The following is a 25,806-nucleotide window of genomic DNA, read 5'->3' on the forward strand; positions in this document are numbered from 1 at the left end:
GTCCAGATCAGAGAGCAGAGCAGAGCAGTGATGCATTTATTCCACCCAAAAAGTAACTGTTGACAGCCAGCCCCACGCAAAGCCCCATGCCAGGCACCGTGGAGGAGACAAATGTAACTCAGGCTCGCACCGACTCCCATGCCAGGCCCCTGAGTACACAGATCCACCAGCCTAGGTCTGCCAATTCCTTGTGCAGTGTTCTTTCCACAACAGGACCGCCTTCCAAAAGTGATGCCCGAGCTGACAGGATTAGGAGCATTCTTCCTGCTGTGTCCTCTGGAAGGATGCAACTGAGACTTCCCCACGAGGGACCTGCAGTGAGCTAGTGTGAGGGTTCAAGGGAAACAGGACTCATCCCACCCCAGGAAGCTTCCAGTGGCGGCTGGGTCAGTATCTAGATGAGATGGAGGGGGTAAGAAGGATCTGCTCTAGGAGGGCCGGATGGGGTAAGATGTGGGGTTAGTGCCTGGGGGCCAGGAGCAGAGGGAGAAGCAGGTATGTGGGGCATGTGAAGCACTCTCTTTGGTGCTTCAGTGACCTGGGGCTTTCTGGCTGGTTCCTGTCAGGGGAGGGGGCACTCCTCCCTAAGGTAATAAACCCACAAGCTCCTTCCGCAGCCTCTGCCCCTCTTGGGACCAGCAATGACAATGGACCTAAAGCCTTGTGCTTTTGGCATTCAGCACTCTTTTCTCATGAGGTTTCTACCCTTTAGGCTCCCCAAGAGCCAGGGTGTGCTCTCAGGACGCCTGTGCTCCCCTCCGTGGGATGGGCCACTGTGGATACAGCAGCCCACCCCATTGTGAGGCATTTCAGTTGCGCAGGCAGATCAAAGATGGAGAACCAGGTAAAAGAGCTTTCGGGAATCCTAAAGAGATGATATAATGGGTGGTCTACACGGGTTTCTCAAACTTGGCACTATTGACATCTGAGCCAGATCATTCTTTGCCCTGTGCAGTGCAGAATGTTTAGCAGCTTCCCTGGCCTCTATTTACTATGTAGTAGTGAGCAGTTCCCCAGTTGTGACAACCAAAAATGTTTCCAAGCATTTCCTATGTCCCCCGGGGAGTAAAATAACCCCTTGATTAAGAACCACTGCTGCACAGTCTTCAAGGCTTTAGGTTTGAATCCTGGCTCTATCATTTGCTAGCTGTGTGAGCACTGCAGGTTGTTTAATCCGGGCCTCAGTTTTCTTATCTGTAAAATGGGGATAATAATAATACCTACCTCATAATATTGTTATGAAATAAGTTAACATGTACAGAACAGTGTCCAGCACATAATAACCACTCAATCAGTGCTATTGCTCTTATCACCAGAAACCAAATGCAGATAAAGTGGAATGTCAAAAAGACTGCTCCATAAACACTCACTGTGGTACAAAAACAAGAAATTTAAATCATTCATTCATTTTCTGCCCTGCTTATTTCTGGTAAACTATTTGAGGCAGCTTAAAATAAAAGCACACACACTACTGGGCAATTTAAAGAAAAATTTTTTTACAACACAAGGGTAATTTTAATATTTAAAGAAATTATACAGATCGCAAGTAAGCACTAATATCACTTAGATTAATGAGGACAGGACATAAAGCACAAAAGTTTACAGAAGAAAATAACATGAAAAAAAGTTCAGCAAAGATATAAAAATTAAATAGCAACCAAAAATAAGCTATTAAAAAAGTCAGATTAACGGATAAGAGGCAATGAAACTGATACTTTCATATATTGTAGTTAGAAACATGGCAAATTAAAATTGATTGAGATTAATAACCATGAAAACTAGAGAGGGGAAGTTAATTTCATCAAGAACTCAAAATCAGATGCAGTGTTCACTTAAGCAACAGACAGAAACCTGAGCTTCCTAGCAGCCACTGCAAAAATAAAAACACAGCCAAGAGAACTCACCACCAGGACCTGCAAGGTCCATCTAGATTTAGAAAACCATCTTTGTTTTCCCAACTCCAAATGAGATAAACTTTGTTCACTAAGCCCAAGAGGAACTTTTATCAAGTGAGTCCTAACACAAGGGCCTTGAGTAACAGAGTTAGACAATGCTTCAACAGCAGTTCTGAGGCCATGTATCAGCGGCAATTAAAGCTCATTTAAGGCACCACACACAACTCTACACCTCTGCTCTGGCCCCTCCTCCTGCACGGATGAATGAATTCCCTGGATATATGCCTGCCCATCTAAGCACAAGTTGGGGCTGTCAGGAGAAGCAGCCTCTCCCCACTGCCTGCCCAGCTGACGTGCAGGCCCCTTCCAGGCTTACTGGCAGGGCTGGTGGCCAGGGCATGCTGCCAGCTGCTTAAACACTCCTGATGGCTTGGCTCTCTGACTGCAGCCCCTCAGTAAAGGGAGGCCCATAGCAGAGCCTGGCACTGAGGGCAACACTGTAGCCAAATTCCCCCAGCACTGTGCTGAATGGCTCCCTGGGGGTAAGGAGGCAGGCGAAGGGGCCAGCTCTGAGTGTGAAATAAAAGAAGTAGGGGCTAGGAGCACCCCCAAGGCAAAGGAAAACAGTCACCTGAACAGAACATAGTGAAACCAGCTCCTTGGGATCACCCTGGTGGCACAGTGGTTAAGAATTTGCCTGCCAATACAGAGGACACAGGTTCAATCCCTGCTCCAGGAATATCCCACATTCCACAGAGCAACTAAGCCCGTGTTCCACAACTACTAGAGCCCACAAGCCACAACTACTGAAGCCCACATGCCCTAGAGCCCACGTGCTGCAACTACTGAGCCCACGCACCGCAACTACTGAAGGCCGTGCGCTCTAGGGCCCGCGTGCCACAACTACTGAGCCCGCATGCTGCAACTACTGAAGCTCGCACGCCTAGAGCCCGTGCTCCACAACAAGAGAAGCCACTGCAATGAGAAGTCCGCGCACTGCAACGAAGAGCAGCCCCGCCGCTCACCACAAAGCCCATGCACAGCAATGAAGACCCAATGCAGCCAAAAAAAAAAGAAAAAAGAAAGCAGCTTCTTGCCCTCTTAACCTCACTATGCCTCAGTTTCCTCTTTTGTAAAATGGGGATAATATTGACCCATGTGGTTATTGTGAGGATTAAAAGAGTTCTACAGGGCTTCCCTGGTGGCGCAGTGGTTGAGAGTCTGCCTGCCGATGCAGGGGACACAGGTTCGTGCCCCGGTCCGGGAAGATCCCACATGCCGCGGAGCGGCTAGGCCCGTGAGCCATGGCTGCTGAGCCTGCGCGTCCAGAACCTGTGCTCCGCAACGGGAGAGGCCACAACAGTGAGAGGCCCGCGTACCGCAAAATAAAAATTAAAAAAAACAAAGAGTTCTACATACAAAGTGCTTAGAACAATGCCTGGCACACAGTAAATGTTAGCTACTATTATTGTTATTATTTTTGCCCTCAGCACTCTTCTGTGTATATCCTAGACTCAAGCAACACATCTCCTGGAGGGTCTCACAGTGCAGGGAGGTGATAGGAGAAGGTTTCTGAACTTTGAATCACTGTGTAACCCTCAGCCTAGAGACTAGCAATGGGACCAAGTACTAGTTCACAATACACAGGAGGAGCCTTGAGCATGGAGTACTAGTCCAGCCCTGCCACTAACTGGTGCCTTGGTGCAAGGGCCTGGGGCCTTGGGCATATCCTTGCTCCAATCTGGGCCTCAGCTTACTCACCTACAAAATGAAGAGAAGGGACTAAATAATTCCTAACTTTGACTATGCATCCAAATCACTTCAAGACATCATAAAATGCAGATTCCCAGATTCTGGCATGAATCCAAGTCTGGAAAGGGAGACCGAGAATCTGCATTTTAATGAGCTCCTTGGAGAATCTTGATGTTCAGTCAGGTTGGAAAGCCACTGACTACCTATGCTCTAAGGCCCTCTCCAATATTCATGTGCTAAATTAAAATCACAGACTCATGGAGCAAAAGGAGTTTGCAGTGATCATGCACCTTAGGGGCCCAGGGCAGATGGCCGCTCGCCTGTGAGAGAGCTCCAGAAGAATAATGCTAATGCCCTTGATGCTCTCCCAGGGTTTAATCAGCCCTAGAGGTGAGAAGTTATACTTTCTGTCTAATCAAACACTCTATCTCAGCAATCTACCTCCAACCCTGAGGGCTTTGTTCTCAGAGTTGTAGAGCAGGGCTATTTGGTGTCCTTCAGCACAACCTTCATGACCTTGAGTGCTGCTTGAAGTCAGCCTGGTCCCAACAATACTACTGGTGAGATGGCTTTTGATTTTGGCCCTTTCTTTCCATTCCCACTGCTGCTGCCCTAGTTTAGGCTGTTAATACCTCTTGCTTGGACCATATAACAGCTTCCCAGATAATCTTCTGCCCTTCGATCTCTCCTCTCTTCAATCTCTCCTTCATGGCATCAACATTTTCCTAACCCCAACTCTGACTGCATTACATCTCCAGCCTACAATCCTCCATGTCTACCAATCAAACCCTAACTCCTCAGCCTGTCATTCAAGGCCTTTCAGCACATTTTTGCTTTTACTATGTCTGTGAACAGCAAATGAGATCACACAGGCCACATTTTTGCTTTTATAGCTTATTGCATTTCTCTTCCATAACCCCCTCTGGCCAAGAGCCACCCTGGGCTACAATTGGCTTTCTTGAACATTTTTGACAGAGGGTTTCCCAAACTTGAACACTGTGGAACATCGTCTCCCCACCATTGTCTGTTTTTCAGGGCAAAATACTGAAAACATCTCATGGATACTAAGTGATTCACGGAAGTCAGCTTGGGAAACACTCTCTATGATATTCCACCTGCTTATCAATGACTTGACTCTCTATTCTGGGGTCTGCCCAGGTCTTGAACTCCAACTCAGAACAACCACCTAAGGCTGTCATGGCTGCCCTCTCTCCATCTGGCTGTTTTTGAATACTGTAAAGGTCCTACAGCGACGTGGAACTAGAACACTAGTCTATCACCACCACTATTCCTTCTTTGCCTTCCTTCTTGAGCTGGTACCTCATTTTCCCCCAACGTTGAATTTCTCAAGGCCCGTCTTGATTTACTTACATGAGCATGGGTGGCCATTCAAACATTTTTGTTTTCCCAACTTCCAAATAAACAGCCTCCTCTTCTCATTAGCAACTTTAGCAGGTAAATATCTACCCCTCTTGGGGCTACTCCCCTTTCCCACATCTATGACAGACACTGTTGACTGATCACAGCACTTGCTCCTAAGCCCCAGATGTGATGATGTAGATTCAGAATCCTTCTCAACACTGTTCCCCAGGCAGGTATTATCCATCAATCAAAGTTGGCATGCCAGTTGAGACAGTTCTACTTACCATCAATGACCTAGTTGATTAAATAGCTAATGTGTTTACTAGAAAAGCTCTGTTGAGTTTCAATTTCAACTCTCTATGGAACCTTAAACTAGTCTCTAGTTACAGCCTATCTATTCCAAGTCTTTTAGGCTGGAGGATCCGGGCTGTGGGAGAGGCTCTATTAGAAGTCTAATTTGGCATAAGAATTAGAATAAGATTGCCAAGGTCAGAAGGGCTTCAACTAAGAACTGTCCTGGAGCACAGGAAAGAGACCACCTCCCATCTCTTTCTCCTGCCAAAACCCAAAGAAGTGTCTGGTGAGCTGGCTAGGCTCTAGCCATAAAGAAGAGCACCTGAGCGGCTACAAGACAAATGACAAACTACCCCTAGAAAGATGAATCTCTGGGGCAAAGAGCAATTGGAGATGCCTTTGATGTCCCTCAGCAGCGGCAAGGTTTTCAATTTGGCCTGAACAAATGGAACCATCATCATTGGAAACACTGATATCTTCAGTCAGGTAGCAGGCTGCTCCGGTTTCTTCTCTCTCCTCTGCCCCCTCCTTCTCCTCCAAGCTGATCACATTTCCTTGGTGATTTTCATGCTTAGTCAGTAGGTCTTAGGGCACAAGTTTCAATTCCATAGGGACCTTGTCCATATAAACTACTCTGTACTAATGTTATCCTCTGTACGGTATACTCCTTCCTTTCCTCCTTCCATAAGTGCTGATTAAACACCTACTATGTGCTATGTGGCGAGCACCACTGTGGAGAAGAAAGCCCTTGAACTGCAACGGGAGCCACCAGGGGAGGCTCTGTGGAGACAAAGATAATGTCACTGCTCCGATCAGCAGAAAAATGCATTTCAAGTTACTTTCTCTCTTCTTGAGATCTCAAAAGAGCTTTAACTGAGTGGGAGCAAATTGAGAGCCTGGCAGCTAGAACGCAGGAATTCCAGGGAATTCTACAAAATCACGAAGAGTCCCCATACGGTGAACACAAACCAGTCTCAAATCCGGAATACAATTAAGAGAGATCAACAGAATACTCTCTAGCCTTTAATTATTACCAGGGACTGTTTAAAGTGTTTTATATATATTAACTCTCTGAATCCCCACCATAATGCTATGAATTAAATATTTTATTCTCATCATTCCAAAGATGAGAAATAGAGTCACAGAGAGCTTAAATGGCTTGCTCAAGGCCAGCAGCTAGGAAGTGATGGAGCCAGGACTTGAACTCATGTGGTCTCATTGCAGAGTCCTAAAGTACCTGAAATATGTACATTTAACAACAAAGAAAGTGTTAATTCATAGATTGGAGTGGTGGGGGGATGGGGGTGGATAATAACTGGATGGAGCTTTTGATCCCAAGATAGTCTATCAAAGACAGAAGGGCTTTTTTGTTTTGTTTTGTTTTTGGGGGCACACTGTGTGCCTTGTGGGCTCTTGGTTCCCCAACCAGGGATTGAATCCTGGCCCTTGGCAGTGAGAGCATGGAGGCCTAACCACTGGACCACCAGGGAATTCCCGACAGAAGGGTTTTGGTAGATGAGAAGCTCAGAGTGCCTAACATGCCCTCCTACTTTTAAGGAAGTCCTCACAAAGGCCAGCCACTCCCCCAGACCCACCCACATCTCCTGGTGTCCCCTTGACAGATAGCAGACTGGGGCCCCAGTGCCTGACCCAGCTTACAATGTTCATGTTCTTGAATGCCAGACGTGGAGACAGATCTGCATGGGTCCCTGTAATAGCAATCCATATTTTTGACTGGAAAAAAAATATGATGTAATTAGTACCCACTGCAGCAATGTCACTGGTCCTAGAAGCCTGAAGCCCTAACCTCTAGACTGGACTCTACCACGTACTGTCCCTTGATTTGGTTTCTTCATCTGTAGATGTTTTTTCATTCATTAAACAATTCTGAGCGCCTCTCTGTGCCAAGCACCACTGCTAAACCCTGAAACCACTAAGTTGAATTCAGTAGTTGCCCCCAAGGAACTCACTATTTGCTGGTAGAGACAGACAGGGAAAAGGGTCCTTACAATAGGCTCTGGAAACCAAGGGACGGCCCCACCCTGTCCCTCCTCCCTGGGAGTCTGGGAACAGCAAATGAGATCACACAGGGGAAAGTGCTTTGTAAACAGCAGAGGGTGAGAATGAGGTATGCGGGGAGGAGGGGAGGGCCATAACCCAGGAACTGTCTGCCATGTCTGGAGAACTTGCGCAGGCAGCTGACCAAGCTAAGTGCTCCGTCTGGGTCTGGGAAACTGGGCAAGGCCCCCTGGATGTGAGGGGACAAAGCCTGAAGCCCTGGGCTCACTCTCCCAGCCGGCCAAGCCCAAACCTTGCTGCCCAGGCCAAGCTACTCTGGGCTCTGCGTGGCAGGAACCTAAACCTGTGTGATGCTGCTGGGAGCTAGGCGCTTTTGCGGACCCCTGCCACCCGTGATCTCCTCAAGGTTGTAGCCTGAACGTGACAAAGGCCAGGTCTCCCCTCTCTTGTGCAACCCGAGGAGCCCGATTCCCATGAATCGCCTTATATAATGAATATCCCTGAGAAATGTTGGCCCGAGGTGACGCCAGCCACTGCCATTCTCTGTGCTGAAGCGCCACCTAGAGGCCAGCTCTAGCTCAAACGACTGGGTAGGTACGTTTCAAAATTTGCCTCTGCAGGGCGAAACGCGGAAAAGAGATGTTAAAAGGACTAAAAGGCAAGAAAACGGCAGAGGACCAGTAAGAGAAGCCCATCAGTCCCTTCACCAGGCCCCCTGTCGTCTGCTGAGTCAGGAGCTGAAATGTCTCAGCTTCTCACCGGACAGGGTTTCCTCCATGGCTAGGGACCAGTGTGAGAATGTCACTGTTTCTCACATACTGTAAATTCTAGACCCGAAGAGCAAACACGCCAAGAAAACCCTCCAGTTCGCCCTGCAGCCCAGACCCCAACCACCTGCTCCTCCTCTCCTACCCTGAAGTTCAGACTCTCTGGCTAGCTTGGGAAAATGGTTTTTCAGTGGATAAGTCCTCCTCTTGGGGAGACTTTGCTGATTCTGCTTACATTTCTGGAATCAGCTAACCTACACTGAGCATGAACACACATTTATCGTGGGCCATTTATTCAGAAGTAGCTGGGTGAGTCTACAAAGGCATCAAAGATAAGCCAATACTTCAAAATCAGCACAGAGTTATTTTTGCCTGAAGAAAATCCAAGCCAGATGGTAGCAGAAAAATATCAAGAAAAGTAAACCGAAGCTCTCAAACTGAGCAAGGAGTTTTTTTTTAAACCCTCTTACTTTAGGTTTTTCTCTTCAATCTTTTGCCAGACCTGCAATTTAGTTTCCTACTACTGAGCTTACTGAACTCAAGTATAATTGGAAAACAAGATACATAAAATATTCAAGGTCTCATTGTCCATCAAAGCGTCCTAGTTTATGCTGCTTAAAGATGGCACTATGTGCAGTATCCCTGGAATACCCACAGGGGTGACAACACGTCTTTGCCTGCAAGCAGCTGCTGGTCCCTCTTCCCACCAAGGACAATTCAAACTCAGGGTAAACCCTGAGGAACCTGGGGAAAACTAGAATCCATTAAAAAGCTACAGCTGTTTCTCATGGATAAACTGCAGTCCACTGACTGGCCAAAGAGCCCAGAGGAAGTGAAGCTGTCATTTCCTTCACCTATACTCTCAAGTAAGTTAGATTTACTAAAACTGAAATTTGCTTCTCCCCGGTAGAAACAATTCCGCTTGGTGTTCACAGCAATCTCGATGTGAGATCCTGAGATGAGTATTATTATCATTGCTGCCTTGCAGAGAAAGAAATGGAGGCTAAAAGAAGGTGAGTAATTTTCCTGTAAGTGAAGTAGCCAAGGTTTGAACTCAAGTGCTCTGCTTCCAGTTTTCCCAAGGTCACCATCTCTCTTGGCATGAAGTCAATGTATTAAGTACTGAAGAGAATATTCTGAAAAACAATTCAGTTTGCCACAGATTGTTGCAAGAATTCTTACACAGGCATTAGGACTACACTTTAAGGTGGAATTTGTAGACCAGGGATGACCCTCATTCAGAAATAATGCTCACTGGAGGTCAGTTCACACAATACGCTTTCTGGGAGGCTCAAAGTTTCTCAATTAAACAAAAAGACTTCTTTTGATTTTGTTTCCCACTTCATCCCTTTCATTGAAGCTAGACAGGCTCTTTGTCCCCTAAAAAATCCCATGCAAGTGTTGTAATTATTATTCTCTGATAAAGTGAGTTTCCTCCTGGGAGAGAGAAGAACAACAACTAAACAAAAATTGGAAGAAACAAAGGCACAATAGGGACAGTGGTGAGGATGGTCTCTTCACCCAGAAAAATTACAGTATTTCAGAGCTGGAAGGGACCCTGAGAGAATCTGATGACAGTCCAAATGCTCCCTTGGCAGATGACATCAAGACCCAGCAGTTAAGCGACTTCCCAAGATCACAGCTCTGAGTGGCAGAGCTGATCAGAATCCCAGTCCAACTGGTTCCTAGCTGAAGGCACTTTTCATTTAATCAGTTTCAGGAGATTGTATCTTGTTTCTAAATAAAATCCAGCTAGGAAACCAAATCTCCAGGGATACCCCTGAAATGACTCTTTGGGGACACTCCCCATCTTGAGCTGTTCCAGATGGGATGGGATGGGATGGGAAGGGGAGGGGAATAGAATGGAGAAGAGGGGAAGGGAGCGGAGAGGAGGGCTCCTTTCTGAGTGCCCATAACAATAGCCAATAGTGAAAGTTTGTTGAGCTGTGCTGGGCATCGTGCTTAGAACTTTAAATGCATTAGCTCCTCCCAACAACCGTATAAGGTAGGCATGATTCTTTCCACTTTACAGAAAAGGAGAACGAGGTACAAGGAACTGGCTTAAGCTTTTACAACTTGTTAAGAGGTGAAGGTAGGATTGGAACAGCTCTGTTCTACATCAAAGTCCAAATCAGTGACTTAAAAACCACATAGTAAATGCAGGGCCCAGGGAAACTCAAATTTTGGCTGTTCATAGGGAATCCTCATATACTAGTCAGCTGTCTCTACAGAAAACCACAGACACGGCCTAGCTTGAAAGAGGGCATTTCCACCATGGATGGCAGATGCGGGACTTAGGAGCTTAGTTTCTTGCTTCTTCTGCCCAAACTTTCTTACTGGATGGGTGGGGGAAGAGTAGGATGATCAATATGGAAGAAAACATTCAGGACCGGAGGTTTAGTGGGGACAGAAAGAAAACAGGCTTGCTTTTTAAACCAAAGGTATTCTAAAAGCCCACTCTGCCTTCAAGAGCTACAGAAGAAATTCTATGCCATTCTTAAATTCTTTCACTACCCCCAGTAACCATTTCACTAACAGATCTTACATATGCTAGAACTTGAATTAGACACAATGAAGGACTTCTGGGGAAAATGAACCAGCTACCTCTGTAAATTGGAATTTCTCTGTATAGAATCCCTTTCCTGGAGGGAAGAAATATACCCAGCCAGTTCTTAGGGCCTTCTCTAAATTAAGACTGCCCAAAGGAAGAAACACCAAGACATTCAACAGGGGAAGACGAGGAGGTAGTTTTCAAACTACTTGCCTCACTGGGTATTAAAGTCTTTCCAGCTCAAAGGGCCTTCAGGAAATGGTACATACTCAGAGGTAAGACAGGTGACTAAGGTGTCAGAGAAAACTGGTGCTCTGGAGGAGTGGGGCCCAGGATGCCAAACTCCTGCCAACATGATGCATTGCTTTTTCCCCAAATCTGGAACTTATTGTGATTTTGTGCTTCTCCAAAAGTCAAAAGTTCTCAACATTACACACTTGAATCTTTTTTAACATCTTTATTGGAGTATAATTGCTTTACAATGTTGTGTCAGTTTCTGGTGTATAACAAAGTGAATCAGCTATACATATAAACATATATCCCCATATCCCCTCCCTCTTGCGTCTCCCTCCCACCCCTCTAGGTGGTCACAAAGCACCGAGCTGATCTCCCTGTGCCATGCGGCTGCTTCCCACTAGCTATTTTACATTTGGTAGTGTATATATGTCCATGCCACTTTCTCACTTTGTCCCAGCTTACCCTTCCCCCTCCCCGTGTCCTCAAGTCCATTCTCTACGTCTGTGTCTTTATTCCTGTCTTGCCACTAGGTTCTTCAGAACCTTTTTTTTTTTTTTTTTAGATTCCATATATATGTGTGTTAGCATACAGATTTTTGTTTTTCTCTTTCTGACTTACTTCACTCTGTATGACAGACTCTAGGTCCATCCACCTCACTACAGATAACTCAATTTCGTTTCTTTTTACAGCTGAGTAATATTCCATTGTATATATGTGCCACATCTTCTTTATCCATTCATCTGTCGATGGACACTTAGGTTGCTTCCATGTCCTGGTTATTGTAAATAGAGCTGCAATGAACATTTACACACTTGAATCTTAAGTTCTTTTTTCAGTCAGAGCTCATCGGTGTGGTCCCTGAACCAGCCCCAGGTTACTTGTATAAAGAACAGGGCCGTGGAAGCAGCAATAATTCACTGTTTGATGACAACTGTATTTCTTCTCTGCACTAGCTATTTGTGGCATGGAACATATACTCATGCATCTGTCTCTGGAACTTGCCCAGAAGAATAATAATTCAAGCTACCCTCTATCACTGCTGACCTTAACCACATGCCTATTGTTTTGGTTTTTGTATTTTTTATAATATTTATTTTTTTATAGAGCAGGTTCTTATTAGTTATCCATTTTATATACATCAGTGTAGACATGTCAATCCCACTCTCCAAATTCATCACAATACCACCCCCACTCCCCGCCACTTTCCCCCCTTGGTGTCCATAAGTTTGTTCTCTACATCTGTGTCTCAATTTCTGCCCTACAAACCGGTTCATCTGTATCATTTTCTAGGTTCCACATATATGCGTTAATATACGATATTTGTTTTTCTCTTTCAGCTTTACTTAACTCAGTATGACAGTCTCTAGGTCCATCCACATTTCTACAAAAGACCCAATTTCATTCCTATATATGGCTGAGTAATATTCCATTGTATATATGTACCACATCTTCTTTATCCATTCGTCTGTCGATGGGCATTTAGGTTGCCTCCATGACCTGGCTATTGTAAATAGTGCTGCAATAAACATTGGGGTGCATGGGTCTTTTTGAATTATCGTTTTCTCTGGGTATATGCCCGGTAGTGGGATTGCTGGATCATATGGTAATTCTATTTTTAGTTTTTTAAGGAACCTCCATACTGTTCTCCATAGTGGCTGTATCAATTTACATTCCCACCAACAGTGCAAGAGGGTTCCCTTTTCTCCACACTCTCTCCAGCATTTGTGGTTTGTAGATTTTCTGATGATGCCCATTCTAACTGGTGTGAGGTGATACCTCATTGCAGTTTTGATTTGCATTTCTCTAATAATTAGTGATGTTGAGCAGCTTTTCATGTGCTTCTTGGCCATCTGTATGTCTTCTTTGGAGAAATGTCTATTTAGGTCTTCTGCCCATTTTTGGATTGGGTTGTTTGTTTCTTTAATACTGAGCTGCATGACTATTTATATATTTTGGAGATTAATCCTTTGTCCCTTGATTCGTTTGCAAATACTTTCTCTCATTCTGAGGGCTGTCTTTTCGTCTTGTTTGTAGTTTCCTTTGCTTTGCAACACCTTTGAAGTTTCATTAGGTCCCATTTGTTTATTTTTGTTTTTATTTCCATTACTCTAGGAGGTGGATCAAAAAATATCTTGCTGTGATTTATGTCAGAGTGTTCTTCCTATATTTTCCTCTAAGAGTTTTATAGTGTCCGGTCTTACATTTAGGTCTCGAATCCATTTTGAGTTTATTTTTGTGTATGGTGTTAGGGAGTGTTCTAATTTCATTCTTTAACATGTAGCTGTCCAGTTTTCCCAGCACCACTTACTGAAGACACTGTCTTTTCTCCACTGTATATCCTTGCCTCCCTTGTCATAGATTAGTTGACCATAGGTGTGTGGGTTTATCTCTGGGTTTTCTATCCTGTTCCATTGATCCGTATTTCTGTTTTTGTGCCAGTACCATATTGTCTTGATTACTGTAGCTTTGTAGTATAGTCTGAAGTCAGGGAGTCTGATCCCTCCCACTCCGCTTTTTTCCCTCAAGACTGCTTTGGCTACTCGGGATCTTTTGTGTCTCCATACAAATTTTAAGATTTTTTGTTCTAGTTCTGTAAAAAATGCCATTGGTAATTTGATAGGGATTGCACTGAATCTGTAGATTGCTTTGGGTAGTATAGTCATTTTCACAATTTTGATTCTTCCAATCCAAGAACATGGTATATCTCTCCATCTGTTGGTATCATCTTTAATTTCTTTCATCAGTGTCTTATAGTTTTCTGCATACAGGTCTTTTGTCTCCCTAAGTAGGTTTATTCCTAAGTATTCTATTCTTTTTGTTGCAGTGGTAAATGGGAGTGTTTCCTTAATTTCTCTTTCAGATTTTTCATCATTTGTGTATAGGAATGTAAGAGATTTCTGTGATTAATTTTGTATCCTGCAACTTTACCAAATTCATTGATTAGCTCCAGTAGTTTTCTTGTGGCATCGTTAGGATTCTCTATGTATAGTGTCATGTCATCTGCAAACAGTGACAGTTTTACTTCTTCTTTTCCAATTTGTATTCCTTTTATTTCTTTTTCTTCTCTGATTGCCATGGCTAGGACTTCAAAACTATGTTGAAAAAGAGTGGTGAGAGTGGACATCCTTGTCTTGTTCCTGATCTTAGAGGAAATGCTTTCAGTTTTTCACCATTGAGAATGATGTTTGCTGTGGGTTTGTCGTATATGGCCTTTATTATGTTGAGGTAGGTTCCTTCTTTGCCCACTTTCTGGAGAGTTTTTATCATTAATGGGTGTTGAATTTTGTCAAAAGCTTTTTCTGCATCTATTGAGATGATCATATGGTTTTCAGTCTTCAATTTGTTAATATGGTGTATCACATTGATTTGCATATACTGAAGAATGCTTGCATCCCTGAGATAAATCCCACTTTGATCCTTTTAATGTGTTGTTGGATTCTGTTTGCTAGTATTTTGTTGACGATTTTTGCATCTAAATTCATCAGTGATATTGGTCTGTAATTTTATTTTTTTGTAGTATCTTTGTCTGATTTGGTATCAGGGTGACGGTGGCCTCAGAGAATAAGTCTGGGAGTTTTCCTTCCTCTGCAATTTTTTGGAAGAGTTTGAGAAGGACAGGTGTTAGTTCTTCTCTAAATGTTTGATAGAATTCACCTGTGAAGCCACCTGGTCCTGGACTTTTGTTTGTTGGAAGGTTTTTAATCACAGTTTCACTTGCATTACTTGTGATTGGTCTGTTCATATTTTCTATTTCTTCCTGGTTCAGTCTTGGAAGGGTACACTTTTCTAAGAATTTGTCCATTTCTTCTAGGTTGTCCATTTTATAGGCATAGAGTTGCTTGTAGTAATCTCTTAGGATGCTTTGTATTTCTGCAGTGTCTTTATGACTTCTTTCCTTCTGCTAACTTTGGGTTTTGTTTGTTCTTCTTTCTCTAGTTCCCTTAGGTGTAACATTAGATTGAGATTTTGCTTGTTTCTTGAGGTAAGCTTGTATTGCTATAAACTTCCCTCTTAGAACTGCCTTTGCTGCATCCCATAGGTTTTCAATCATCGTGTTTTCATTGTCATTTGTTTCTAAGTATTTTTTGACTTCCTCTTTGATTTCTTCAGTGATCTCTTGGTTATTTAGTAACGTATTGTTTCGCCTCCATGTGCTTGTGTTCTTTACGTTTTTTTCCCTGTAATTGATTTCTAATCTCATAGCGTTGTGGTCAGAAAAGATGCTTGATATGATTTCAATTGTCTTAAATTTACTGAGGCTCGATTTGTGACCCAAGATGTGATCTATCCTGGAGAATTTTCTGTGCACACTTGAGAAGAAAGTGTAATCTGTTCTTTTTGGATGGAATGTCCTATAAATATCAATTAAATGTATCTGGTCTATTGTGTCATTTAAAGCTTCTGTTTCCTTATTAATTTTCTGTTTGGATGATCTGTCCATTGGTGTAAGTGAGGTGTTAAAGTCCCCCACTATTATCGTGTTACTGTTGACTTCCTCCTTTAGAGCTGTTAGCAGTGGCCTTATGTATTGAGGTGCTCCTACGTTGGGTGCATATATGTTTATAATTGTTACATCTTCTTCTTGGATTGATCCCTTGACCATTATGTAGTGTCCTTCCTTGTCTCTTGTATCATTCTTTATTTTAAAGTCTATTTTATCTGATATGAGTATTGCTACTCCAGCTTTCTTTTGATTTCCATTTGCATGGAATATCTTTTTCCATCCCCTCACTTTGAGTCTGTATGTGTCCCTAGGTCTGAAGTGGGTCTCTTGTAGACAGCATATATATGGGTCTTGTTTTTGTATCCATTCAGCAAGCCTGTGTGTTTTGGTTGGAGCATTTAATCCATTCATGTTTAAGGTAATTATCGATATGTATGTTACTATGAGCATTTTCTTAATTGTTTTGGGTTTGTTTTTGTAGGTCCTTTTCTTCTCCTGTGTTTCGTACTTAGAGAAGTTCCTTTAGCATTTGTTGTAGAGCTGGTTTGGTGGTGCTGAATTCTCTTAGCTTTTGCTTGTCTGTAAAGCTTTTGATTTCTCCATCAAATCTGAATGAGATCCTTGCTGGATAGAGTAATCTTGGTTGTAGCTTCTTCCCTTTCATCACTTTAAATGTGCCATGCCACTCACTTCTGGCTTGTAGAGTTTCTGCTGAGAAATCAGCTGTTAACCTTATGGGAGTTCCCTTGTAAGTTATTTGTCGTTTTTCCCTTGTTGCTTTCAGTAATTTTTGTCTTTAATTTTTTTCCAATTTGATTACTATGTGTCTTGGTGTGTTTCTCCTTGGGTTTATGCTGTATGGGACTCTCTACACTTCCTGGACTTGGGTGGCCATTTCCTTTCCCATGTTAGGGAAGTTTTCGACTATAATCTCTTCAAATATTTTCTCGAGTCCTTTCTCTCTCTCTTCTCCTTCTGGGACCCCTATAATGTGACTGTGGCTGCGTTTAATGTTTTCCCAGAGTTCTCTTAGGCTGTCTTCATTTCTTTTCATTCTTTTTTCTTTATTCTGTTCCACAGCAGTGAATTCCACCATTCTGTCTTCCAGGTCACTTATCTGTTCTTCTGCCTCAGTTATTCTGCTATTCTTTCTAGTGTATCTTTCATTTCAGTTATTGTATTGTTCATCTCTGTTTGTTTGTTCTTTAATTCTTCTAGGTCTTTGTTAAACATTTCTTGCACCTTCTCGATCTTTGCCTCCATTCTTTTTCCGAGGTCCTGGATCATGTTTACTGTCATTATTCTGAATTCTTTTTCTGGAAGGTTGCCTATCTCCACTTCATTTAGTTGTTTTTCTGGGGTTTTATCTTGTTCCTTGATCTGGTCCATAGCCCTCTGCCTTTTCATCTTGTCTATCTTTCTGTGAATGTAGTTTTTGTTCCACAGGCTGCAGGATTGTAGTTCTTCTTGCTTCTGCTGTCAGCCCTCTGGTGGGTGCCTAATGTTTTTGAGCGAGAGGAATTCACAAAGGCTTTGGTGGAACATTTAAAAGGAACACACAGTTAAACTATTTGATCTGGCATATGACTCAAGAGCAGCCACTCATTCCACATATGGGGTTGTACTTGTTGATTTAAAAAGTCGGCTTCTCCTTGGGAGAGAATAAAATATAAGCTTAAAAGCACTTACTCTTGAATGCTCCAAATACTTTGCTTCTTTGTTCCCAGATGCACTCAACTTACAATCATTTATGCTGTAAACACGTGTCAGTTTTTTGTGTTCTGGCAAAGCATCGTGCAGTGCTACAGTCCCTTTTGTTTGAACCGCTGTGTGGCTGGGGATGTGTGGCGCTTCAGAATTGCAAGCGTGCCAGCCAGTGTGTTCATCAGTTTCATTTCCAGTTTCTCTACAGTGCATTTCAGTATACAAAGCATTGACTGGGGTCAGAGAAGCAGCAGCAGCTCAGTGAAAGACTATGGGCTTCAGATCATGTGACTGTAAGCAACTCATTTAGCCTGAGTTATGAGAAAATTCTGCCAACCTGTCTGGGTTATTGGAAGGCTGTATTTAGTTTGCTCAGGCTACTGTAACAAAATACCACAGACTGCATGGCTTAAATGAAAGAAACTTATTTTTTCACAGTTCTGAAGTCTGGAAGTCCAAAGTCAATGTGTCAGCATCTCTGATTTCTTCTGAGTCCTCTCATTGGCCTGCAGATGGCTGCTTTCTCGCTGTGTCCTTCTCGCACATGGTCTTTCTTCTGTGCATATGCAGGTCTGATGCTCAAATTTCCTTCTTCTTATGATGACACTGGTCATATTAGATTAGGGCCAACCCTAAAGACCTCATTTTAATTTAATTCCCTTTAATGATCTTATACAGTCACATTCTGAGGTACCGGACATCAGGGCTTCGATTTGAGGGGCCTGGAATTTGAGGGACACGGAGTTCAGCCCATAACAAAGACTAAATGACAAAGTAGGGCCTTGATGAAAGCTCACATTTCTTCCTTTCTTTGACATGGGGAAAGAACCTGTGCTTTGGAATCATAAAGCATAATTTCAACTCCTGGTTCTATTGCCTGCTAATTATGTGATTTTGGCCAAGTTGCTTGTTTCAACATCTGTAAAATGGGAATAAGACCACCTCCCTCAAACCACTGTTGTAAAGATAAAGTGCTGAGTATGTAAAGTGCTTAACAATACCTGGAAGGGGTAGGCAGAATGTATTTGCTAATTTTTCATTATTTGTTCCTGGCAATAATTGTGATTAATGCTTCCTACTTGTCTCTTTTTGTCAAAGAGCTCTGGCAACTGGCCTTGACGATGGCCTGCGAACTAAATAAACAAAGTGACCAAACTTTGAGATCCTTTGAGATTCCTAGAGATTTCAAGATTTCTTGATTGGCTGAACAAAGCAGCAGAGGTGGCAGATGGAACATCCCCAACAGAGCCTTGATTACACAAGTCCACATCAGACCCCCGGAGCATCAAACCATCTCCTTCCCAGTATGACCACCCTTGTACTTCTGCTTTCCTTAGCCTATCTCGTGACAGAATTTCCCCTATAAGAAAAGTCACGGGCAGTCCGTCCTGAAAGCACTGTCAAGACAGACAACAGGACTGGAACACAAGCAGCATCTACAAAGGACTCTACCACACAAGTGAGGAGCTTTAGACCAGGGGGAGGTAGCTGAGCTGAAAGGTGTTGTAATTGTTACTTCTAGTCAGGGAAGACTCTAGACAGAAGCCTAGTTCTCCGTTTCAACCACTGCAAACCAGCAAGTTTAAAGGGAACCTCCAGAAATGAGCAAGACCAACCCCCATCATGACACATAACCGTGTTACTACATGGTTGCAGTAGTGCTACTCCAAAAGTGGCCTGCAGATCTTGCCTATCTGCCAATTCTTTGCTACTAGTCCATGACAAAGCACAGAATAAGCACTTAGAAACTTTAACAGCAGTTTGACAGAATAGTTTTATATGTTAAATCTATAACAAAAACTTTACACTTTTATTTTGTGTCCTTTATTTTTCTAGAAATTCATTCTTATTATATTTTACAAAAGTAATGGTCCATGGCAACTGGTCCTGCAGCACAGACAACTTCAGCACTAGGTTACAAGCTTCTAAATAGCGGAGTGCGAATAAATATCTTTCATAACTCAGCAGGACCCTACTACTGGGGCCCTAGTACATCTCATTTCAAAACAAAAAATATGATAAAACCATGGCATTTTCCTTCATTCCACCTAATAAGAAAACGATAGTCGGGAATAAAGTAAAAATCAACTTCCAGTATACATTCCAGTCCAGACTTTCACCATATTGAAAGTGATCAATGTCCAGAGGCTTTTATTCCAATGTTTATAGAGACTGGAGACATAATACTCTGTTCAGAACTGGAAGGTATCACAGTGGGAAAAATCCTGAATATGAGTCAGAAATTCTGCATTCAAATTCGGGCTTTAAAAGCTTTTTGACATTGTGTAGGTGATAATCTAACTGAGCCACTTTTGTTAACTACAAAAAGTGGAGATTAAAATCCTCTGCCCAATCTACATCTTAAGAGTGCTGCGAGAGTCAAATAAAATAATGTCTGTGGGATGTGCCTCATAAAGAATAAAGTACAGCACAGGTGACGATGGGATCAGTATTGTCAGCTCAGCCTTCAAAGAGCTGACAGACTCAAAGGAAATAGCCCCTAACATGGTACAGTGAGGAAGCTGACCAGAATACTGACATTCTTCAAATATCTTGTTAAAGATTTACCAGATTAGAAACACTGCCTTCAAATTCTTCTCGGTGCAGAAAGCACTCTTGTTTTCTAACAAACCATTAGGTGTGTTTGTTTTCATCCTGCCAAGTGTACAGCACCCTGGTGGGTAGCATGAAGGAGAAAGAAGAGAGTGCACAGTGCCTGCCTGGAGCAGCTCACATTGCAGGGTGCACCAGTGGCAGGCTCGAGGCTGTGTGTGTGACTCTTAAACACGGCAGGAACTAGAGAAGGGCAACTCTTTCCCATTTTAACTTGCACAGCTATTTGGAGACCCTCTCAAAAGGATCACAAACTTAAAAATGAACCATTTCATTCCTGTCCTTTAGGCAAGAGAAGACCAGAAAATCATAATGTATTTTAGCTTTATTGAAGACATATTACAGTAGACAAACAAGCAGACAAACACATGCTTTATAAAATATACATTCTCATGTGTGAGAAAATATAAATAGACACTAGAAATGGCCACACTGAACACAACAACTTGGCTTATAACTCTCTTTAGGTACATCTAGTACCAGGGCTGCTCAGACTGACATCCTCTGATAGGGGTAAAAGGGAGAACAGGGGGAAAGTAGAGGGTAGAAGTAGTCTCTCAATGGATCAGGTGGCCACTTTAAGTAGCCAAAAGATATTCCAAGAGCACTTGACCCCCCGATGATCAATTTCTCTTTAAAGACAGAGTTGACAGAAGATCAGTCTACTCCTTACATTTGAAAACAGGCTCAAATCAAGCTTTTTATTCACCTTCACCCCACCTATTGGTGGAGATTATTAGGATTGTTAAGAAACACTCAAACACACAACCTTGAAGGAGCAGGTCCCAATATTACTCCTCACCCACGCATGCACGCACACACACACACACACACCCCTACCCCTTACTACCCACAAAACCTCCAGATGATTTGTGGGCTTTCAGGTGTTGTTTTGTTAAGAGAAGCTTATAACATATCTCAATTCAGAACATGTTATTTTTGTCAACAAACGAGGAGGAAGGGAGGAAGGGGGGAAGGAAGGAAGAAAATTAAGGCTAACTGATGTTGGCTTAGATTGTACTCCAAACAAAAATGTTTTAAATTAGAAGAGGGAAAAACATCTGCCACAGTGAACTGGGAAATAGACCACGTAAGAGAAAAATGAATCATTACTTACAGGTTGCCTAAAAATCTTAGCTCAACTTTCTAAGGTCCAACTGTTTCACAATTACTTCAGTAATCTGCATCAAGAAGCAAAGTAAGAAATGGAGGCTGTAGCATAAAATGACAGCCAATTTACCTCGGATACTCCATTACCCATTTGGCATTTCTGTGGATATTAAAATGATAAGAAGATGCCATAACACACTCGGGTAAAATACTGGGTATAAACGTGAACATCACAATTCCAACCCCATTCCAAATGGAGTCCCACTGATACAAAGAAACAGGAATAAAAATTAAAGAGTAAAAGGGAAGGTTATAATACATTATAGGCTTTAAAAGTTTTTCTTATGGTCATACCATTTGGGTTAGGAACCTTATAGATTTTCTCAGAAGAATAAGCCCAGAGTTTCATGTTTTCAGCCATTAACACAAAACTGGCTCCTTTTGTCAATCAAAGAACATAATCTTTTAGTTTAAAAAAAAAAATCTTTTTAAGTGTTCCACACTTACTGTATATAAAGAATTCTGAAAGACAAAGTTTTAAGCCTGTCTTGCTTCTGAAGATTTCCAATGATAAGATTGAAAGAGAGCTGAAAGTCATCTTCCCCATATTTGATTTCAATGCAGAAATTTCTTCAATGCTATTAACAGATGATTATTTAGCTTCTGTATATACTTTTTCCATGAAAGGCTGATTATTCCAATTGTCAGACAAATCTAATTGTTAGAGTGTTAGCTTATATAGAATTATTGGCAAGCGTGTACTACATCTCCCTGTAACTTCTTCCCCACTGATATGACCCCTGTCCGCTGGAATAAAAAGAGTGAATCTAATCTTTGTTTCATATGACAACCCTTTAAGTAACTAAAGACTTTTATCATCTCTCCCTTTTCTTAGGAAAATGGATAACAGAGTCTAAGTTGCTTAACATCTTAATGTTTCTTTTACAACCTGCCAATGGGCAATGTGAAGGCAACTGTTTTTAAATATGAAAGTTACCTTACAGAGAAAATACACATTTAAAGCATTCTAAGATGGCACATTAGAGGGAATGGCACACTGGGCTGGGTTTCTGGTATTTCCTATCCTACAGATTAACTAACATCTAGGGAAAGCACTTTAGAGGCTACTGAGTGACAGGCAGCCAACGGGTCAGGCATAGACTGTGGCAGGAAGACTTGGAGTACAAGCACAATATTATTTCTTCTTCCAGGTATACTTACAGAATCAGTCTAAGAGGGGCACAAACAAATTAAGAGAATTTATGTATCCCTACTGATATGAAGTGGTAACTGGGACAATATTTCTCTCAGCATTTTAGTTTGCCTTGCTTTTGCAACATTTTTGATTAAACTGGTGGCAGGCAGACATTACACTGATGGGAAGAAACACAGATGAGCCACTAATCCAGTTTATAGTAGAGCATTTGCTATATGCTCTACATATGCAATACTGGAAAATTTCAGGAATTCCAACTCCTATAATTAGAATTTATGAAATTTACTATTTTTTAAGACCAGGGATAGGCTATTCACATTTAAACAAATTCCTGACTAGTTTTTCAGGCAAGTTTTTTAGTTATTTAGGAAAGCTAGCAATACCTGGGAGGATATCTCAACCATCCGAGTTGACAGAGAACCTGGCTATTCGGGAGACAAGCCTGACACCACTGGCAGTAGAAAGACCACTGCTAAAGCAGAGGCAGCAATCATGTATTTTAAGTTTTCTAGAGCACTGGTTTGCAGCCTGTTTTTTGTCCTCTCACACGTAACAGCTGATGCTCACTTGCAGCCTTGTTCTAACTCCACTTTTTTCACTAAATAAAGTCCATCAGAATGTCAGAGTACTATAATTAGAGAGATGACCTTGAATACCTTAGAAAGGTGAGTCACAAACTAGTTACAAATTAGTTGTGGCACACTTCTCAACTGATTCTGATACTCTGGTGTATTGTAATACTAGCATTCAGACCTGGTGTTCTGGAGGGCAATGGGTGGTTCTCAATCTACTCAAGATTCTTTATGTTTACTGACACTGTTTTAGAAGCTGAATATTTCTTCTCCTTATGAGGATTTCTTATAGCATTACTCCTGCTAGAGAGGAAATAAATCTGGCTCAAGTCAGAGTAAGCAGCATCACTCCTGTTCTACTCTAAAAAATATTTCACGAAAGCAGCTTTTTATTAGAGTAGATAATCTTCCTTGATTCCAGGAGGGATCACAGATTCACAGAATGTTACAGCTGGAAAGGGCTTTAAAGCATCTAGTAAAATGCCCTCATTTCATAAATGAGAAAGTCAGGCTGAGATGTAAAGGGACTTGCCCTTGATGACACAACTAGTAAGCAGCAGAGCTAGGAACTAAATCAGGTTTCGTGATTCTAAGTCAGTCCAGTACAAATTATACTACAACCTAGTAAAGTAAGAAGATGAATCAGAAATTGAAGGGAGAAGAAAATAGTGATACTTAAGGAGTTCAAAGTGAAAATGAAGAGAGGCTGACAATTTAAAAAGGAAAAAGACAAATGCATGATGGCATAAAACAGCTAGAAAAGTGCTGCTGCCTATGGGAGAAAAATTTAGGATTGAAAAACAGTATGAAATTCAGCTAAACTTCCTGGCAAAGAGCTGAGAAATTATGTGAGTTTAAAACCCTTGAAATGCACAATGACTTAGAAATAGATTATTTTCATTTAAGTGGTTGAAGTCATCTAGTATGTAACTAGTCCTCACTAAGTTTAGAGGATAGAATCCAACAGCCTTTTTTTTCTGAAAGCAGAAAGAAAGAAGAGCTTTAGTCCATTACACTTTATTAGAGCACTAAGTCTTTTGTTTACATAAAACTTTTTGCTATCAGAAATTCAAGAAAACTTTTTGGCTTAAATAATCACTTGTACAGGGCTTCCCTGATGGCACAGTGGTTGAGAGTCCGCCTGCTAATGCAGGGGACACGGGTTCGTGCCCCGGTCTGGGAAGGTCCCACATGCCGCGGAGCGGCTGGGCCCGTGGGCCATGGCTGCTGAGCCTGCGCATCCGGAGCCTGTGCTCCGCAGCAGGAGAGGACACAACAGTTGAGAGGCCCGTGTACCGCAAAAAAAAAAATCACTTGTACAAAACAAGGACCACTCTAAAGCTTTACAGTATAAGAATTTCTGCACGTTCTTCTACTCCCAAAAGCAGTCTTCCCTTCTTAAGACATACTGTGCATTGGTAGAAGAGATATTATTTTAAAAAACACACACACACACACACACACAGAAAAAAAGCAATCTTTGGTTTCCTCATCAACTAAGTACTTTGCTGAAGGAAGATATTCCCCAAACAAGTTTTCCTTTATCTATGTGCATATAACAATGACAAGACTGCTAGTCGTTTGAAAAAGCCTTTTTGAAAGATTATATTTTGAAAGATTATATTACCTGGCACTTGTAAACAGATGACAAATGATTAGCTGTACAAATCTTTAGGCATAAAGAAAGTGGTTAATTACACCAAGATTGTGTTTGTGTGTACACAATTACTAGGTACCCTGCTTCTATACTTATACTTCTTAACAAATACGTATTTAAAACTTTAAACAAAGTCTTTGGATTCACTAAACCAAGTTGTACAAAATCTGTGGTCTGAGAAGCAGCTGTCAATATTATAACTGAATATTATATATAATTTTGGCGTATCAAAAATATTTACATTGCAACACATATGACCAATGAATACGAAAATTATTTATAAATGCACATATATATACAGTGAGATCCCTGGGTGACAGGGACCAAAAAAAAAAAAAAAAAAAAAGAGAGAGAGAGAGAGAGAGAGAGAGAAAGAGAGAGATTCACAAGAATACAAAACACTCGACCTAGCAGTAGTTGGTCAAGTCTAGGATTCTTGTCGAAGACCTTGAATATCAAAGCCCCACTCTCAACTATAGGATTAAAACCACTGCAGAATCCCAGGCACACTTCCCGGGGGGCTCCAAAGTTATTTTTGTTCCTTGGAAGGCAAAATAGAACAGCGTTGTTTACTCAGGATCATTCGGTAGGTTGAGACAATCCAGGGTGTTAAGCAGCAATGAGACTCTCCCTAACAGGCAATGAGCACCTGGGCACATCCCAGTAGAACCATAAGACAGCACTCTGTCCTCTATCTTCCTCCTCCTGTGTTGCACATATTCTATTAGATGTACCCATTTCTGTCAGCCATTACCCTTTTTTCGTCAAGTATAAGCCCAAACAAATGTCTGGGCCCCCTTGATGTGGTCAGATGTAATTGTAGACAAAGAGCAAAGCAAATGCTGACTTTGGGGTTTCTTCCAAACTCTGAGGTAGTAAATACAAAATCAACTAATTTGAGTCTGCCCAGATTTCATTCTGGAGTGAGTTTCATGTGCCCTCACTGCCATCTTGAATGTTCCGAGTCCTACTAAAATCAAAAGTGTGGTCGTGTAACCTGTGACAGGGCATGGGGGAAGTGGAACAGTCTGGATCACTCTCTGCCAGGCCCTCGTTTTGATGGAGTTGTGGTGACTCAAAGACTGACTGCTGCGATAAAGGAGGATGAGGCATACCTGGTTCTTTGCTTATGTTCCACAGAGGCCGCTGCAAGGGTTCTGAGAACGAGAGACAGTAATAATTATCAGTGGTGAATGGAAGTATAAAATTAATTTTCTAAAACTTAATTTTCTTCTACCCAAGTCTTCAAAGAAATAATAAGAAATAACCCAGTATTCCTGAATAAGGACGTTAAGATAAAATGTATACTTGCCATTTTCTTAGCAAAAACAAAAAAAAGAAAACAAAACAAAAACTGAAACCATGGTCTTTCAAACACTTCTACTCAACAACTTTACCAATTAATTACTGAAACCATGCTGTGCCATCTGCTTTCACCTATTACTCGTGTTTCTACTGCTATAAAACTTAAAACTCTTTAGACACGTGGAAACAGACTAAAAGAGAATTAGTATCCATATAGTAATGAAAGTTGCACAATACATAAGTAAAATTATTGATTCAGTGCAGTCATTGTATCTTTAAATAACAATTAAATGCTTATCTTAAAAAAA

At 41.9% G+C, this 25,806-nt stretch overlaps 1 protein-coding gene across 6 annotated transcripts in view; it reads right to left on the minus strand.

Annotated features, from left to right (window-relative positions):
• Positions 1-6: 6 nt before the first annotated feature.
• Positions 7-25,806, minus strand: part of LRIG2 (leucine rich repeats and immunoglobulin like domains 2) — an 84,956-nt gene continuing 59,156 nt past the window's right edge. For all 6 annotated transcript variants that reach the window (XM_089917768.1, XM_089917792.1, XM_089917786.1 and 3 more), the window contains one exon: positions 7-25,350. In XM_089917768.1, the coding sequence (XP_089773894.1) occupies positions 25,124-25,350 (227 nt within the window). In that variant the 3' untranslated portion in view covers positions 7-25,123. The remainder of the gene's footprint in view (positions 25,351-25,806) is intronic.

The sequence above is a fragment of the Delphinapterus leucas genome, chromosome 1 (genome assembly GCF_059928025.1).
Source record: "Delphinapterus leucas isolate spDelLeu-1000000601 "Yukka" chromosome 1, BTC_Dleu_Yukka2, whole genome shotgun sequence".
NCBI classification, from domain to species: domain Eukaryota; kingdom Metazoa; phylum Chordata; class Mammalia; order Artiodactyla; family Monodontidae; genus Delphinapterus; species Delphinapterus leucas.